This window comes from Sorghum bicolor, chromosome 2 (assembly GCF_000003195.3).
Source record: "Sorghum bicolor cultivar BTx623 chromosome 2, Sorghum_bicolor_NCBIv3, whole genome shotgun sequence".
Classification (NCBI taxonomy): Eukaryota; Viridiplantae; Streptophyta; class Magnoliopsida; order Poales; family Poaceae; genus Sorghum; species Sorghum bicolor.
Genome location: NC_012871.2, coordinates 63,952,313 through 63,966,940, shown reverse-complemented (window position 1 = coordinate 63,966,940; position 14,628 = coordinate 63,952,313). Strand labels below are relative to the sequence as shown.

The 14,628-nt window shown below is 49.0% G+C and overlaps 4 protein-coding genes across 4 annotated transcripts; 2 read left to right on the top strand and 2 right to left on the bottom strand.

Annotated features, from left to right (window-relative positions):
* LOC8055891 (probable sarcosine oxidase) lies at positions 2,803–5,818 on the top strand. The gene is made up of 2 exons (XM_002462561.2): positions 2,803–3,636; positions 4,894–5,818. The coding sequence occupies exons 1-2, from the start codon at positions 3,036–3,038 to the stop codon at positions 5,556–5,558; spliced, it is 1,266 nt and encodes a 421-aa protein (XP_002462606.1). The 5' UTR covers positions 2,803–3,035; the 3' UTR covers positions 5,559–5,818.
* Positions 7,900–10,956, bottom strand: LOC8054758 (probable sarcosine oxidase). The gene is made up of 2 exons (XM_002460424.2): positions 10,055–10,956; positions 7,900–8,770 (listed from the first exon to the last, which is right to left on the bottom strand). Exons 1-2 carry the CDS (start codon positions 10,935–10,937, stop codon positions 8,088–8,090), a joined length of 1,566 nt encoding a protein of 521 aa, XP_002460469.2. The 5' UTR covers positions 10,938–10,956; the 3' UTR covers positions 7,900–8,087.
* Positions 11,141–12,255, top strand: LOC8055890. Its single transcript, XM_021454374.1, has one exon. The coding sequence runs from the start codon at positions 11,543–11,545 to the stop codon at positions 11,909–11,911; it is 369 nt and encodes a 122-aa protein (XP_021310049.1). The 5' UTR covers positions 11,141–11,542; the 3' UTR covers positions 11,912–12,255.
* On the bottom strand, positions 12,374–14,592 carry LOC8055889 (thaumatin-like protein 1b). Its single transcript, XM_002460423.2, has 3 exons — positions 13,199–14,592; positions 12,853–13,108; positions 12,374–12,735 (listed from the first exon to the last, which is right to left on the bottom strand). Exons 1-3 carry the CDS (start codon positions 13,746–13,748, stop codon positions 12,510–12,512), a joined length of 1,032 nt encoding a protein of 343 aa, XP_002460468.1. The 5' UTR covers positions 13,749–14,592; the 3' UTR covers positions 12,374–12,509.

The following is a 14,628-nucleotide window of genomic DNA, read 5'->3' as shown; positions in this document are numbered from 1 at the left end:
GGATGGCAGCGGAGTGGTTTCGGGTCAGATATTCGCGGGTTTTCGATTCTCGTGGGTTCAGATTTGGGGATGATTTTTCATCTACGGTTTTTGGGTTCAGGGCCCCGAAACTTATCGGGTTCGGTTTCGGGTTTGGTTTTCCACCCGTGGATATCCAATGGATTTCCGAAATAAATTATTAGAATTAAATTTCATATTTTATAATATACTAATAATAACTTGTTTACTTAGATTATTAAATTATTCTAAGCTAACTCATGAAAGTATTTATTTTTTATTTCCTCTTATTTATACATGTAAATATGTGTATATATATCATGTATATGTTTATAGAAAGTTCTTATTGCTATTACTATGTTGCCATAGAAAGCGGTTTTCGGGTATTCATTCGTGTTTCGGATATCCACGGGTTTGGTTTTGGGGATAGATTATCAATCGGTGTTCGGTGTGGTTTCGAGTTTTAATTTCGGGTTTCGAGTTTGGGTGCGCAGAGACTTCACCCGATCCAAATCCACAACGTCGCCATCCTTACTTTTGGGTGGGAATGACAATTTGCGTTCATATGACTAGAGCCTCTACCTCAACAAACTACAACGAGCCTTTTGATTATTGTCATTTGTTTTCTAAGACTAGAGAAGTGTAGTGGAGTTCTTATATATTTCATAGGAAACTCATTTATCTTACAACAAAAACAATTATAATACCCCAGCCCATTAGCAGCTTGTAGTAGTTGTGAAGTTAGTCTGTGTAGCCCAGGTGCCTCATGTATGGTTATGGTTGGTAGGTTTAGTACTACCTTAGAAGTTTAAGAGAGTGAGAGCCAACTTATAAGCCTTGTCATTCTAAATGTAGCACTTGTAGCACGAAGCGAGAACGAAAGTGTAAGAGAGGTGCTATACGTATGCAGGCATGTTCCACGTGCGGAGTATGGCCATATAAGTAGTTTTTGGACGCGGAGTGTTACAAACATCTGCCTCATGTGTGGTTGTGGCACCATATAAGCAGTTTTGGGACGCGGGGTGTTACAGACATCTGCCTCATGTGTGGTTGTAGCAGTTTTTGGACGCGGGATGTTACAAACATCTATATGTGTGGTTTTGGTTGGTAGGTTTAGTACCATCTTTTCATGTGTGGTTGTGGTTGGTGGGTTTAGTACCACCTTGAAGTTTAGGAGGGTGAAGGTCAACTTATAAGCCTTGTCGTTTCAAACGTAGCATATTCGGGTTAACCTTTTTACACAAAGCACATTTGTATGTGTGGTTGTGGTTGGTGGGTTTAGTACCACCTTAAAATTTAGGTGGGTGAAGGTCAACTTATAAGCCTTGTCGTTTGAAATGTAGCATATTCGGGTTAACCTTTTTATACAAAGCGAGAATAACGCCATAAAATTAACATTGTCCTCACCAATAGTTAATAGATCGCTTTTATGATACTCTTTTACACAAAGCGATGACGACACTATAAAATTAGCATCCTCCTCACCAATGGTTAATATGTCAATTTTACGATACATTGGTACGAGATAACTCTCCTCAAAGCACGTCACTTACATTTATATCATTGTTTAGAAAAATCAGTGCATAGTGGGCATATTGTACACTAACGTCATGCCCAGATCACAAATTGAAGGTAACACCCTCTAGTAAGTTTTTTCCTGGCTGTCTTAATTAGCATTTTGGCGAAAACATCTAGAACAAGATTAAAGACCAAAGGGAAGGATACCTTATCTCAACTCTTTGCTCGGATTAAAGGCAACGCGTTGATAAAAATATTATCTTAACTCTTTGCTCGGGTTAAGAACTATTTTTCATCATTCAATAAAAAAAGTGACCACTTCTATAATGTAGCCTCTCCATCTGGCAACAAAAGTCTCTCGAAGTCGATCAGCATATCTTCAAGGAACTGCCAACTCTGTATCATATGCTTGATAAAAAAAAAATACTGTATCATATATTTTTTTCATGATTTTTTTTTTACATTTTTAGAGAGATCCACATTCGAGTAAACCTAGGAGTTGTCAAACTGAAACCTAGGACAATATCGCTGAGGGACATGTTTCACATGCTCTTATGCATTTGAGATGTGATCTGCTGTCCAACAAAATATACAAATTAAGGTGTATATGCACATCAAAAAAAAACTTTTATAGGTGTAGGCATTTTGACCAGCGTCTTGCTAATGCTTGCAAAAGATTAACGAAGAAAAGGTGAGCGGTGATTCACCGAGGCAAAGATGATGCAATCATGAACACACGATACATGTACGCGCGCCGGTGCACTGTGCGGCGTGGAGCGTGCGTGGGCCGTGGCCGGACGTGGTAGACCCGCAGCGCGCACCCTCTTTCACGTTTCGATCGGGCACAAAACGGACGGCTGCAATGATAGCACGCTAGCTGGGCGCGTGCATTTTGGCCCCATGCACCTCAGGGATAACACTGCCACTGCAGGGCTCATCCATTTCGGTCAGCATACGTCGGCTTCAGTACTTGCCAGCACACAGCCTACTCAGCGCCAAGAGGCCTATCTTCTTTGCTCAGTCAGTGCTTATCAAGCTATCAAACGGGCAAAGTTGTTGCACATTTTCTAGGACGGTTTTTTCGAACGCCGGGAATTTATATACATCGTAGTTCTTACTTTTTATGACTGTCAGTACAAAAATTCTCCTACGTGTTGGGCCTTGAGTTTCGGATAGGAGTATTTGTCGATTCTTCATCTGTACCATTCATTTTCTTTTGTAATGTATGATCGATGTGGTTTTAGAAAAGCCAAGATCCATCATGCCTAGAAGATGGGGATCTCCTGTTGCTAATTAAGCAATAAGACACGACAAGCTTCTTTGTCCCCTCCGTGCGCTGTCTTGTGTGTCTCTCTCACTCTCACCAAGTCTAGCTAGTCTAGTCTAGTCCTACATTACACTAGCTAGCTCTCCCTAGCACAGCGAGCAGCACAGCCACGCACAGCGGTCAGTCGCCTCGAGGAGCTTGTCGAGAGCGCGACCGCGAGGAGGAGGGAGCATCAAGCAAGCAAGCAAGCGCCATGGCGGCGGCGTCCAACGGCGAGGGCGGCCACGGCCAAGGCCGGTTCGACGTGATCGTGGTGGGCGCGGGCATCATGGGCAGCTGCGCGGCGTACGCGGCGTCCTCCCGCGGCGCGCGCGTGCTGCTCCTGGAGCGGTTCGACCTGCTCCACCACAGGGGCTCCTCGCACGGCGAGTCGCGCACCATCCGCGCCACCTACCCGCAGGCGCACTACCCGCCCATGGTGCGCCTGTCGCGCCGCCTCTGGGACGAGGCCCAGGCCGACGCCGGGTACGCCGTGCTCACGCCCACCCCGCACCTCGACCTGGGCCCGGCGGACGACCCGGCGCTCGTCGCCGCCATCAGGAACGGCGGCGCCACCGAGGTCGCCCTCGCCGCCGCCGCAGCCGGGGATGATGAGTCGGCGTCGGCGTCCTGGCCCTGGGCGGGCGTGTTCAGGGTCCCCGACGGGTGGACGGCGGCGCCGAGCGAGCTGGGCGGGGTCATGAAGGCCACCAAGGCCGTGGCCATGTTCCAGGCGCTCGCCGTCAAGAAGGGCGCCGTCCTCAGGGACAGGGCTGAGGTGGTGGACGTCACCACCAGCTCCAAGCGAGGTGAAGGTGAGCGCGCGCTTTGTCTCGTGCACTGTCTTCTTCCTCGCTCCACGTACCGTACCCGAACTAATTCTCTTGGAAGCATGCGCCATGCGCGGATGCGCGCCTCGCTCCTGCATGTGAGTGACCGTGACGCTCTGACGAGTCACTGGCAAGCTAGCAAGCAAGCAAGATGGAGTTGGGTGTGACTTGTGAGCTCGATCGTCATCTGCCTCTAGGTTCACACACGTTCCTTTTGCTGTCATGGTGTACGTACGGATGGCTCTGCCATGCATTTCGCGTCTAACCAATTAATCATCTGCGTGCGTAGCGCGTGAAGCATATATATCCTTCGTGACTCATCAAGAGTTAGCAACTTAGCATATATAGTTGTAAGTAGCATGCGCAATGTAAAATAGTAAGTCGATGCGAAGGATTTGGACGAGGGGCGGTGTTTAGGGTGCATTTGTCCTTATAGAGCTTGTAGTTTTTTGCAAATTCCTTTGGAACCTTAACTAGAGTCTAGAGGTTTCAAAATTTTGAAAACTTGATGAAGATATATCGGTCTGTGACTGTGTACGTGTTCTCATCATGATTCATGATATATAAGCCTGCACACATTGACGTCACACTAGCTCCTTTGCAATGTTGATCTGCCACCAAGCAACTCCGTTCTCTTTTTACATCATTTTGAGTAAAGAGTAAATATCATCACTAAGAAAAGTTGTAGCTAGAACATATGCGTCGTTGTTACAATAAGTAGCAACATATCACAGAAAATGTACGATCACTCGCAAAATGCAATTTAAACATGTTGCGCCTTTTCTCTTTCCCTTTTAAGTGGAAATTGTACAACTATTGCTGCACCGTATCTCTGTGTACATGATTGCCAATTATTGTAACAGATATTCCCGTTCAGTGCACTCGCTCCTTTTGTTTTATAATAGTATCGTTTGTGGAATCTGTACCAATACAGCACCAAACGACAGTCCAACAAACAAGTCCTTGAATGCTAGTACTATTGTTTGAACGGCACAATAATTCAGTTTATCTTTTCTTTCTGCTTATACTCTCTCTCCATTCTAAATTATAAGTTTTTCTAGCTACATAGTTTTTCTAGACATACATTATATTTTTGTTATGTATCTAGAAATATCCTACGACTTATAATAATTTGGAACGAATGAAGTACGCAATCGAAATGCATATATACAAAGTGATGAAAAAAATCCATAGAAAAACTAGAGCTCTCTGAATCTTTACATACTTCTTGTGCTCCATCAGGAGAGGGGTCAATAATCTCGGTGAGGACGTCGAGCGGCGAGGAGTTCCATGGCACCAAATGCATAGTGACAGTGGGCGCTTGGACGAGCAAGCTGATCAGGTCGGTAAGCGGCCTGGACCTTCCCGTGCAGCCGGTGCACACGCTCATCTGCTACTGGAAGGTGAAGCCGGGGCACGAGCAGGAGCTGACCCCGGAGGCCGGCTTCCCGACGTTCGCCAGCTACGGCGACCCCTACATCTACGGCACCCCGTCGATGGAGTTCCCGGGGCTGATCAAGATCGCCATGCACGGCGGGCCGCCCTGCGACCCGGACGGCAGGGACTGGTCCACGGGCGGCCTGGTGGAGCCCGTGGCGCGGTGGATCGACGCCGTCATGCCGGACCACGTCGACACCGCCGGCGGGCCGGTCATCCGGCAGTGCTGCATGTACTCCGTCACCCCCGACGACGACTACGTGGTCGACTTCCTCGGCGGGGAGTTCGGCAAGGACGTCGTCGTCGGCGCCGGGTTCTCTGGCCATGGCTTCAAGATGGGCCCGGCCGTCGGGAGGATCCTGGCCGAGATGGCCTTGGACGGGGTGGCCAGGACGGCGGCCGACGCCGGAGTAGACCTCCGCCCCTTAAGGATCGGCCGGTTTGCGGAAAATCCCAAAGGAAACCTGTAGGACTCGTTCAAGGCTGATGGCAACCGCGGGTGGCTTGCTGGATCGGCGACGGGGCTCCATTTCATGTTTTTATGTCAGAAAAAGTGTGTTCTTGCCATCTCGTTCCCTTGTTTATTGTCCTTTTGGATTCTTGGATTTTCAAAGATTGAAGTGGGCGCATCTCCTCAGTTTGTTGTAGTCTTGCAGACGAATGTTAATAAACTGGTCTGATCAGCTGTATTATATTATTGATAGCAAATCAAGTTCGTTATTGTGCAGAATCCTTTTATTTTTCCCTGTCTTTCACTTTGGTTCACATAGCGCAATCACTTGGCGTAGCGACCTATATCTTTAGTCAAGTATAATCATGGAATCTCCTTGATCTAAAAAACTATTAATGGATTCCACTTGATCTAAAAAACTATTCATGGAATCCACTTGATCTAAGAAACTATTCATGGAATCCAGCACGAAAGAGACCTGCCCCTCAGCCATTTGCCCGATACAGACGGTACAATGGAAGGACAGTGAAGGAATGTGCTCGAATTCAGATACCTCCAAAAAACACGTCTTTCTGACCCGTGACCAATGAAAAAAAGAACAGTGGAGGAGTCAATTGTGTTGATCCATGACTTGGTGAAAAGATGAACACAAAGTATAGTCTTCATTCTACTATACGGCTGATGATGTAATGTCTAGTTGATCCTTGGCCATAATCAAGTCGCTCAGGCCAACCACACGCACTGCTTGTCCGATTAGGTGGCATCTCCATCTTCCCTAAAAAAAAGGCTGCATCTCCATCACGATTACAGGGATGGCAATGGCACAGCAGGTCCGGAATCTCCTGTTGATTGTCTGTTTGCCGTTGGTTGTCGTTTTTCCTTTGGGCCTTGTTTAGTTCCAAAATTTTTGGCAAAATGAGCACTGTAGTAATTTCGTTTGTATTTGACAAATATTGTTCAATCATGGACTAACTAGGCTCAAAAGATTCGTCTCGTCAATTCTGACCAAACTGTGCAATTAGTTTTTATTTTTATCTATATTTAATACTTCATGCATACGTCTAAAGATTCGATGTGACGGAGAATCTGAAAAATTTTGTAAAATTTTTGGGGAACTAAACAAGGCTGGTACAAAGTCCCGGTCAAGTCGATTGTGCCACTCTGAGCACGTACGTGATGCCTGAATTTCGCCTCTGAAAAATACTGCTAGCGCCATTGCCATCCATCTCTCCGAGACCTTGACCAATGACTCCGAAGGTTACTCCAGGTCGTGAAAGGAGATGATGCACTGTTACTGTTCGTCAGGCCTTTGTGGATAATATATGCTCCCAGCCTCCAGATATTGGATCAAATGATAAGGTATTCGACCCGGCTCAGGAGACGTGTCCAAGTCTCCAAGCTTTGCGCTGTCGTCTCTGTGATATGATCCCGCAAAGTACTCATAAAGCAAGCATCAGTGATCAAGCTAATTCTTTCAGGCCTTGTTTAGTTCACCCAAAAATCTAAAAATTTTTAAGATTTCTCATCACATCGAATCTTGTGGCACATGCATAAACATTAAATATAGATAAAAATAAAAACTAATTACACACGCGAGACGAAACTTTTAAGCCTCATTACTCCATGATTGGACAATATTTGTCAAATAAAAACGAAAGTGCTATAATGATATTTTTCTAAAAATTTTGGAACTAAACAAGACCTCAGTTGATCATGAGTACGAGACTAAGAGTGTGGGCGCGTGGATATATATATATATAGAGAGAGAGAGAGAGCGTGACGTTTGGAAAGACGCAGCCTTTGGAGCTATGTTGAATTCCAGCGTGTTCCTCAGCAACCTTATGGCGTGCTACCCGTGTCCGACACATGATGGATGAGCTGATAGCCAGGTCTTTTTTCTGCTAGATTGCATAGACAAGACTGAGATACTTAGCAGCTAAAGCGACAATGTTGCGATGTGATGTGAGCCAAAATGGAAGAGCAAAGGGGTGTGGAAGAACTGAACATGCATGCGGATGTTTTGACAGCAAATGATCTGAAACGGCATATCGCAAAGTTCACAACAGATACCTTTAGGCATTGTTTGGATGTTGTCGGATTCACTTCAATTCATATATGTTGGTGTGGGTTAGGGTGGAATTTAGTTCAAGTTCCACTTCAATCCACCTCAACACATGTGGATTGATGTGAATACGACTACATCCAAACAAGACCTTATGAGTTTCTGAAATGGTCATCTATAGCTGAATGCCGTATAACTGAATACTGAATACAGGTGAGCTGGTATGGTAGGTTTTGCTAAGCATGCAGAGCAGATGCACCTTTTTTTTTTGTAAACATGGAGAGCAGATGCACTTCAATTTTGCAAGACTCGAGAAACATAATGGAGGTATATAGAAAGTCTCACAATGCCATGTTCAAAAGATTATCACAGTGAACAGACTTTGACACATGATTCATGGAAGGAGAGCTTGTATTGAGATAACTCTAAAGACTGTTGGAGGTAGGATCCCCAGCAGGGCACGGTGTTCATCCTGCATTAACAATCTCAAGAACCCTTGAGGTTCCCCTTCGGGTTGTCCACAAACCTGTCAATGCTGAAGTACCCGAGCTCCAAACCAGCCCCCACAGCGGTGCCCGCCTCCCCGTCCATAGCCATCTCGGCCAAGATCCTTCCAACGGCCGGTGCCATCTTGAATCCGTGGCCGGAGAACCCGGCGCCGACGACAACATCCTTCCCGAAATCACCGCCCAAGAAGTCCATAACGAAGTCCTCGTCGGGGGTCATGGAGTACATACACGGCACTGCCTTGAGCGGCCGCTCCACGGTGTCGATGTGGTCCGGCATGAAGTCTCGGATCCACCGCGACACGGGCTCCACCAGGGCAGCGTCGTCGTCCGTGGTCATGTCGCCACGGCGGCTGTCCGGATCGCACGGTGACCCGCCGTGCATGGCGATCTTGATCAGGCCCGGGAACTCCATCGACGGGGTGCCGTAGATGATGGGGTCGCTGTAGCTCCCGAACGTTGGGAAGCTGGCTTCCGGGGTCAGCTCTCGCTCGCGGCCGGGCTTCGCCTTCCAGTAACACAGGAGGCTGTGCCATGGTTGCACAGGCAGATCCATGCCGGTGACCGACCTCACCAGCTTGCTCGTCCAGGCACCGACCGTTATGATACTTTTTGCTCCATGGAATTCCTCACCACTCTTTGTCTTCACCAGGATTGATCCATCTGCAAGATAAAATTGTGTGAAAGATTTCAGAGCTATATATAATTGGCTGGTGGAGTATATACTTTTACAATGAAAAGAAATTAAAATCGAATCACACAATCTTAAAACGGCAAAGCAACTTGCGAGAACACAAGAGCATGTAGCACTTGCAATTTACACATCCCCTCAGCCTTCGAAAATCGATTTTTTTTTCAGTCCAATTTAAAAAGATCTACAATCCCAGTATTTGATTGGTACTCTGTTAGATTTTTTATGACTCCACAATCGAGCCAACACAAGAAACAACATGAGCTCATTGCTAGGAACTACTCTACCCCAGGTGCGGTTTGAAATGGGGGAAAATTTGACATTGAAATAAGCTAAAAGTACTTCCATAACAGAGGGCCCTTTTTTGCGAATTACAACGAAGGGCATCTTTAGATCTTTAGGCCAGTTTCAATGGGAATTTCATGTGAGTTTCATTTGCATTAAATAGGTTGCCACATATGATTTTTTGATGACATGACAGTGTATTTAAGAAGAGAGAGAAGAAATAGGCTTCATCTAGATGAAACTCTCTTGGTACGATTACCAACTCTCTATGAGTCTTGAAATTAAATGTCTATGAAACTATGAAATAAAACTCTCCATTGAGAGTGGGTATTTCATCCAAGTTTCATTTCATTTCACATGACATGGCAGCCTTAGAAACAACGCCATAAAACTCCCCACTGAGACTGACCTTGCAACAAATAGCTACTCCTTTTGTTATATGTGTCGTTTATCGTTTTAGCTTTCTATCAAGTATTACAAAGATTCTCTAAACCTATTAACCTAGACATAGAGTGTGTCCACATGCATGCAACATGCTGTGAATCGAGAAACATCCAAATGAAATGCCAAAACAGATATAGTGGTATAGAGGGAATAATCACTAAAAATTAGCTAAGGACAGCTAATACGTCCAACTAATGTCTTACCTATCACCCAACTGACAATTAGCTATTGGCTAGTTTTTTTCTTTCTAACACAGTAAAAGTTAGCTGGATGGAGAATTGTTTAGAGGGTTTAGTACGTGTAGTGACAGTTAGCTGTACAATTCCAATTGAAAATACAGGGAATTGACCATGATAGAAATAAAATTGCAATTGCAAGTGATGGTACGGTACACGGGGGTAAGCACCAAGCGAAAAGCAAAATTTTAAGTATTAGTGAAGTCACTCAGGTTGATCATAAGTTCTTTGCATTTAGTTCGAATTTTGGTTTTCGAACTTGCCAAGAAAATCTTAACCGCCCGCGCTCACCTCGCTTCGTGACATCGATCACCTCCGTCCTGTCCTTCACGACGGCGCCCTTCTTGCTGGCAAGATCCTGGAACATCTTAACCGCCTTGGTCGCCTGTATCACCCCACCGAGCTCGCTCGCCGCCGCCATCCACCCATCGGGCACCCTGAACACGCCGGCCCCCGGCCAGGCCGAGCCCTCGCCGACCACGGTGGCGCCGCCATTCCTGACGGCGGCGAGAAGCGCCGGGTCGTCCCGCGGGCCCAAATCGAGTTGAGGCGTGGGCGTGAGCACGCGGTCCCCAGCCTCGGCCTGGGCCTCGTCCCAGAGGCGGCGCGCCAGGCGCAGCATGGGCGCGTAGTAAGCCTTCGCGTAGGTGGAGCGGGTGCCGCGGGACTCGCCGTGCGAGGAGCCGCGGACGTGGAGGCGGTCGAAACGCTCCAGCAGCAGCACGCGCGCGCCGCGGGAGGCCGCCGCGTACGCCGCGCAGCTGCCCATGATGCCCGCTCCCACCACGATCACGTCGAAACGGCGGTGGCCGTCGCCGTCGCCGGCGCCGTCGGAGTCGGACGCCGCCATTACGCACGCTATGCTCGTGATCGCTCTGCTCTCTTTTTTTTCTCGTTTCGCCCTGATATCTGATCGCTCTAGTGGGCTTGTGGGGTTGGTAGCGCAGCCCGGCCCACTTTGGAGCATCTCCAAGAGTTTGCTATTTCTAGCTTGCCAAATTGTGATGTTTGGCAACTCCGTAAAATAAATGGCAAGTGAAATATTAGAGCATCTCCAAGAGTTTGCCAATTTAGACTTACCAAACCACAAAAAATGGGCCCAACAGTAACCGTCAGTGAGACTAGTGTTGCTGACCTGCACAGCAACCAAATTGATCTCTTCACACCGTATCATTGTTGTCTTGTTGACATGAGATGTGCTATAGACAACTCTTGATTAATCCCTCCTGTGTCGTCACCCCAAAGAGACATATCATTGAACATTTTGCAGGCAACTGTCTCAGGCGTCACCACATCAACAGAAATGTCACAAGCAGGAAAAAAAAACCCAGGTCTGTATCCTTGGATTGGATAGTGGAGATGTCCATCACCAGTTGGTATACTACAATCATAAAGTAGGACTCAGAAATATCACGCCATATATTAAGGTTGCTCCTCTGCTTGGATGGCGGCTTCAAATGGATCAAGTATCCTCCTCTGCTTCGACTGGACGGACACCTGCTGCGGCCGGCAGGGAGCAGGTGCCGGTGCTTGCGGAGGCATGTGGCAGGCGCGTACCGCCGGTGGAGTCGGCAACGGCACCTGCTGTTTGGGTGGCCGCGGTGGCGCGCGGTTGTGCCGGTCCGAAGTACAACTTCTGAGCAGCGGTGAGCGGCGATTTGATCGGAGCTGGCGGCGCCGGAGGCTTTGGTGCCGGCGAACCGCGGAGAGGCGCGCACGGCTGTGGCGGTCCGAAGTACAACTTCTGAGCAGCGGTGAGCGGCGATCTGATCGGAGCTGATGGCGTCGGCGTCGGTGTCGATGTCGCCGGCCGCGGCGGCGTCCATGCTCCTGTGCGCGTCGGTGGCGCTCATACTCTGCGGATCCGTCACCTTCGCCATCGGCTTCTTCCTCATGCCATGGGTCGCCGGCCTCGCGCTCCTCTTCGGCTTCGCCGGCGCCGTCCACACCCTCTCCTCGGGGCTCTTCCTCTGCACCAACACCAAGCAGCCCCCGGCCGCTGCCGCCGCGGCGGTCCCTTGCAAGCACCCGCGGGGACGGATCATCGGGCCCCCGACCACAACCCCAGTGATGCGCTCCGAAGCTGGGTTTTCCGGCGGCGACATCGGCTTCCTAGGGAACGCGCGAACAGAATCACCGCGTGGGTGATTTGGCGAAGGAATCCGCCGCGCGGAAAACTGCACGCGCGGAGGAAGGTTTTGGCAAGTGAAGGATTTTGGCAAGTGCGAATAGCAAATTGTTGGAGAACGTTTTTTGCAACTTTTGCCAAATTTTGTAGTATACCAAGTGGAATAGCAAACTCTTGGAGATGCTCTAACAGAGTTACAGAGTTTGACACGGGCGTGCTTCGTGCTGACGGCAGAGTACGGAAAACTGAAAAGTGAAGACTGAAAAATCATCTTCTGCAGAAGCAGAAGGAAACATCCTGCGTGAGTTTATCTCAATCTGTATGCAATTAAAATGAATCAATGATTTACAAATCCGTTACAATCTATAGAACAGTTTTCCCTTGTATTCACTAGCATAGCATCTAATCCACTAGTTAGACAGACAATTTTACAACCGCTATTCCGCTAATAACACGAATTGAAGCCAATGCCAGAAAAGACTTAATCTGTCTCTTGGGTCTTTTCCTCTCGATCCATAATTGCTACCATGTGTTAGCTGAGCTCAGATGTTCCATTTCTTCACTAAATTGCCAAATTCTTCGAGAAGGCAATGCACGAACAAGGTCAACCGAGCGCCGTCAGAAAAAGAAGACGAGCACCAGCAGTAGCAGGAGCCACGGCTGGCTGTATCGTGTGCTCGCTGACGAGGTTGTCGTCGTCGGCACACGAGAACCTCCGCCGCCGTAGTTGTAGATCGGCGGTTTGAAGCCGCCGTTGTTGTAAATCGGCGGCGCATTGCCATTGCCGGTGCTCTGGCCGTCGTCTATCTGTGCTCCGAGAAACTTCGCATCCGACCTCTTTATCCTGCAGAAACAGGTGATGAGAACAACCAAGCAAATGCATGCGTGATGACATGGCCGTTGTACATTGACAATGGCAGGTCAGGTCAATCTGGGGAGGTCTAATGAACACAGAAATTACTCGGAGGTCGGGAGGCAGAAGGCGATGGTGTAGTCCACGGCCCTGCAGGTGAAGGTGCTGGTTCTGTCGTCGTAGGCGTAGCTGTACGCGCGCGGGCACGCCGACTTGAAGATGGACGAGTACACCGTCGGGTGGCACGCGTCCGGCGTCCCGTACGCGCCGCTGCAGCAGTACCTGTCCTGCCCGAACGCCTCGCACGCGCTCCGGCACGCGATGGCGCCGCCGCCGCAGTCCACCTGGAGCTCCCTCGGGCACGCTAACACGGAACGGAAGGCCACGGTCAGTCAGCCGGTAAAAGCTTCTTGTCGCCGGAAGAGTGGCGCGCAGCGGCGGCGGCGGCACTCACAGCGGTTGAGGTCGGCCATGCACCCGGTGGCGTTGCACGCGCCCTGGCGCGCACGCGGGATCGCGACGACCGGCAGGTTGTAGCCGTCGACGAGGCTGACGTCGTAGAAGTCCTGACCGCCGCCCTGCCCCAGGGTGACCTCGAACAGCGTGGCCGGCGGCGTGGCGCCGGAGCCGCGGCACTCCATCCGCCCGCCGCAGTCGCCCGTCTGGCACACGCCCGCGCCGTCCGCGTCGAACACGCACCCCGTCCGCGCCCATATCCGCCCCGACCACCCCACCGGCGCCGCGAGCTGGACCGTCTGCCCAGGCTCAAGCCTGAACCCCGTCGTGGAAAGCTGCGACGTGCCGGAGCCGGCGAGCGTCCCCGGCCAGATCGGGTGGGAGCAGTAGTTGGAGATAGTGAACGTCATGGCCATCGAGACTTGGTGCCATTGCGCGAACACCAGAGCAAGCAGACACAGCTGACGAGTTCTTCTTGGTTGTTCTCCCATCCTATAGCCGTCAACTGATGTGAATCCGAGGGAGAAAGGGGAAGGCGCTGGAGGCATCCTTGAGAGATTTAAAGCTCGAGGTAGGCAGGCAGGCGACTGATGGCGAGGGAGGCAAGCCAAGTGCTACCAAGACAGCTTTTCTTGGTGAGCTTGGTTTAGCATGTCGCATGGATGGGGTGGCCTGGGAAAGAAGAAATACCTTTTGGGATGCGGCAAGCTGATGATGTTAACATGATGAGTTGTTTTGCCCATGCTGATAAAGCTTGTGATTGTGTATATGCCTTAATTCCTGGCCAGATATACTTTGTGGTTGCCGGTCTGAACCAATCCACGGTGTCTATAGAGGCTGAACATTACTGAAAACTGAACTTTTGTCTGATGAAATAGGACAGGTTGCAATTATCAGTACTGCTGGACGCGCAGAGTAACATTGGATGCAGGAATTGATCATCATAAATGTTGGAATATTGCAGCGTCAATCCCTACCTTGTTAGTCAGACTTGCAGTTCTCTTGCACTACACTGGAATCATGGCATCCAGGAATTTCAGTTTCTTTGGTGGTATAAATTCATATGTAACAAGCCTTCAATCAAATTCCATGTGTTTTGGGCATAGCCTGTGAATTATGAATCTACCATACAATCCTGAGAAGATACTTCAGGAGGCAAACATGGCTACGACAGTAAAACTTAGAACTACAAGTAAGGAATCCCACAAGAAAGCATCTGCGTGAAAAACAGGCACAAGGATGACGTTTCACGTAGCCGCATCAGTCTGATTGGACAAGACATAAAATAGATCATACAGGATCTAGCAAACTTATATTATGCTTTCCCTGAAGAAATTGTTAGTGCTACTAGGTAGAGCATCTCGCCTATCTTCGAAGTCACCTCAGCATGCATAGCATCGTTTCATAAGAGAGCAAACATATTAGCAG

Coding starts and splice junctions, on each gene's coding strand:
- LOC8055890 (XM_021454374.1), top strand. CDS start 11,543: ATGGCGTCGGCGTCGGTGTCGATGTCGCCGGCCGCGGCGGCGTCCATG.
- LOC8054758 (XM_002460424.2), bottom strand. CDS start 10,937: ATGATACGGTGTGAAGAGATCAATTTGGTTGCTGTGCAGGTCAGCAAC. Junction 8,771..10,054: donor GATCGATGTCACGAAGCGAG/GTGAGCGCGGGC, acceptor TTTATCTTGCAG/ATGGATCAATCCTGGTGAAG.
- LOC8055891 (XM_002462561.2), top strand. CDS start 3,036: ATGGCGGCGGCGTCCAACGGCGAGGGCGGCCACGGCCAAGGCCGGTTC. Junction 3,637..4,893: donor CAGCTCCAAGCGAGGTGAAG/GTGAGCGCGCGC, acceptor GTGCTCCATCAG/GAGAGGGGTCAATAATCTCG.
- LOC8055889 (XM_002460423.2), bottom strand. CDS start 13,748: ATGCCTCCAGCGCCTTCCCCTTTCTCCCTCGGATTCACATCAGTTGAC. Junction 13,109..13,198: donor CATGGCCGACCTCAACCGCT/GTGAGTGCCGCC, acceptor GTTCCGTGTTAG/CGTGCCCGAGGGAGCTCCAG. Junction 12,736..12,852: donor TTCTGCCTCCCGACCTCCGA/GTAATTTCTGTG, acceptor CTGTTTCTGCAG/GATAAAGAGGTCGGATGCGA.